This window comes from Aplysia californica, unplaced genomic scaffold (assembly GCF_000002075.1).
Source record: "Aplysia californica isolate F4 #8 unplaced genomic scaffold, AplCal3.0 scaffold00127, whole genome shotgun sequence".
Classification (NCBI taxonomy): Eukaryota; Metazoa; Mollusca; class Gastropoda; order Aplysiida; family Aplysiidae; genus Aplysia; species Aplysia californica.
In genome coordinates, this window is record NW_004797397.1 from 480,867 (window position 1) to 482,420 (window position 1,554).

At 44.1% G+C, this 1,554-nt stretch overlaps 1 protein-coding gene across 1 annotated transcript in view; it reads left to right on the forward strand.

Moving 5' to 3' along the window:
- Positions 1-1,554, forward strand: part of LOC101852316 (excitatory amino acid transporter) — a 5,822-nt gene that overhangs the window by 1,808 nt on the left and 2,460 nt on the right. Inside the window, exons 3-4 of the mRNA XM_035969223.1 lie at positions 276-297; positions 519-752. Coding sequence (XP_035825116.1) covers positions 276-297; positions 519-752 — 256 coding nt within the window. The remainder of the gene's footprint in view (positions 1-275; positions 298-518; positions 753-1,554) is intronic.

The window sequence follows — 1,554 nt, forward strand, 5'->3', positions numbered from 1 at the left end:
GAGAGAGAGTGAGAGAGAAAGAGAGAGAGCGAGAAAGAGAAAGAGAGAGAGAGCGCGCGCACCTCATAGTTGCAGTCTTGTCCCTATGTTTTGATCGCTTCCTTGAGTTTGTTTATGTGTTTGTTTGTTTGTTTTTGTTGGGGGGGGGGATGTAAACACCTCCATGTGGGTGGGTGGCAGGTGCTCTAGTGTGGTTTTTCTTCTTCTTTCCTATCAAACTTCTTTTGTTCAGTGTCTCTCCTCCATCCTTAGTTGTGCTTGTTACTCTCTTGTAGCATCTCTAATCTTCCGCAACTGGTATAACATAAAACTATTTCTTGAAAAAAAAACCAACATAAAAACAATGCGTTAAGAAAAACTGTTTTTGTCACACCATTTCTATGATTTATACGTTAAGTAGACATTCTCGAAATAATAATAATAATAATAATAATAATAATAATAATAATAATAATAATAATTCGTCTTTGTGAATGCCACTTAAGAAAACCAACCAATCAGCGTCCTCCACGTTTCAGGACGACCCCTGTGGGCGTGACGTCACTCATCACTGTGTCCATCGCCGGCGTGGACGACATAGCAGACGTGTTCCGGCGCCTGGGGCTCCTGGTGGCCTCCGTGACCGTTGGTCTGGTCATCTACCAGATGGTCGTCTGGCCCGCGGTCATCTTCCTGTTCACTCGGAGGAACCCGTTCATGATGCTGGTCAAGTGTATCCGGCCGTTCGTCATAGCTTTTGCCGCCACCGCCACGTGAGTTTTGTTCCGTTTAGATTTTTAGTTTTAGTTTTAGTAGAGGTTTTACGGCGCTCGCAACTGCATAAGGTCAAATGAGCGCCAGAAGATTAGAGGTGTTACAAGAGAGTAGCAAACATAAAGAAGAAGAAGGGGAGATAAGGACGATAGATGTTTGATAGGAAAGAAGGAACAAACCACACCAGAGCACCCGCCAACCATAGTTTAGTTTTAGTAAGAGTTTTACGCACGGCACTTGCAACACAATAAGGTCGTATAAGTAAGTGCCGAAGATTAGAGGCGTTACAAGAGAGAAGCAAACACAACAAAAGAAGGAGGGGAGATAAAGACGATAGATGTTTGATAGGAAAAAAGGAGCAAACCACACCAGAGCACCTGCCAACCACCTACATGAATTTCTAGGTTGGGCCTTAAATAATACCTGTTAATTCCTGGATGATCCTCATCGCCATCAACATTACAAAACTGCCCTGTAATGGGTGATATCAGAGAACCCGCCAACCATAGTTTAGTTTTAGTAAGAGTTTTACGCACGGCACTTGCAACACTATAAGGTCGTATAAGTGCGTGCCGAAGTTTATAGGTGTTACAAGAGAGTAACATACACAAAAAAGAAGGAGGAGAGATAAGGACGGCAGATGTTTGATAGGTGTAAAGAAGGAGCAAACTACACCAGAGCTCCCGCCGATCACCCACTGGCCACGTGAGTGTGTTGAGAGATGTTGGTGTAGTAGCTTATAGGATATGAGCGGAAGGGCAAGGGAGAGAGAGAGAGAGAGAGAGAGAGAGAGAGAGGGGG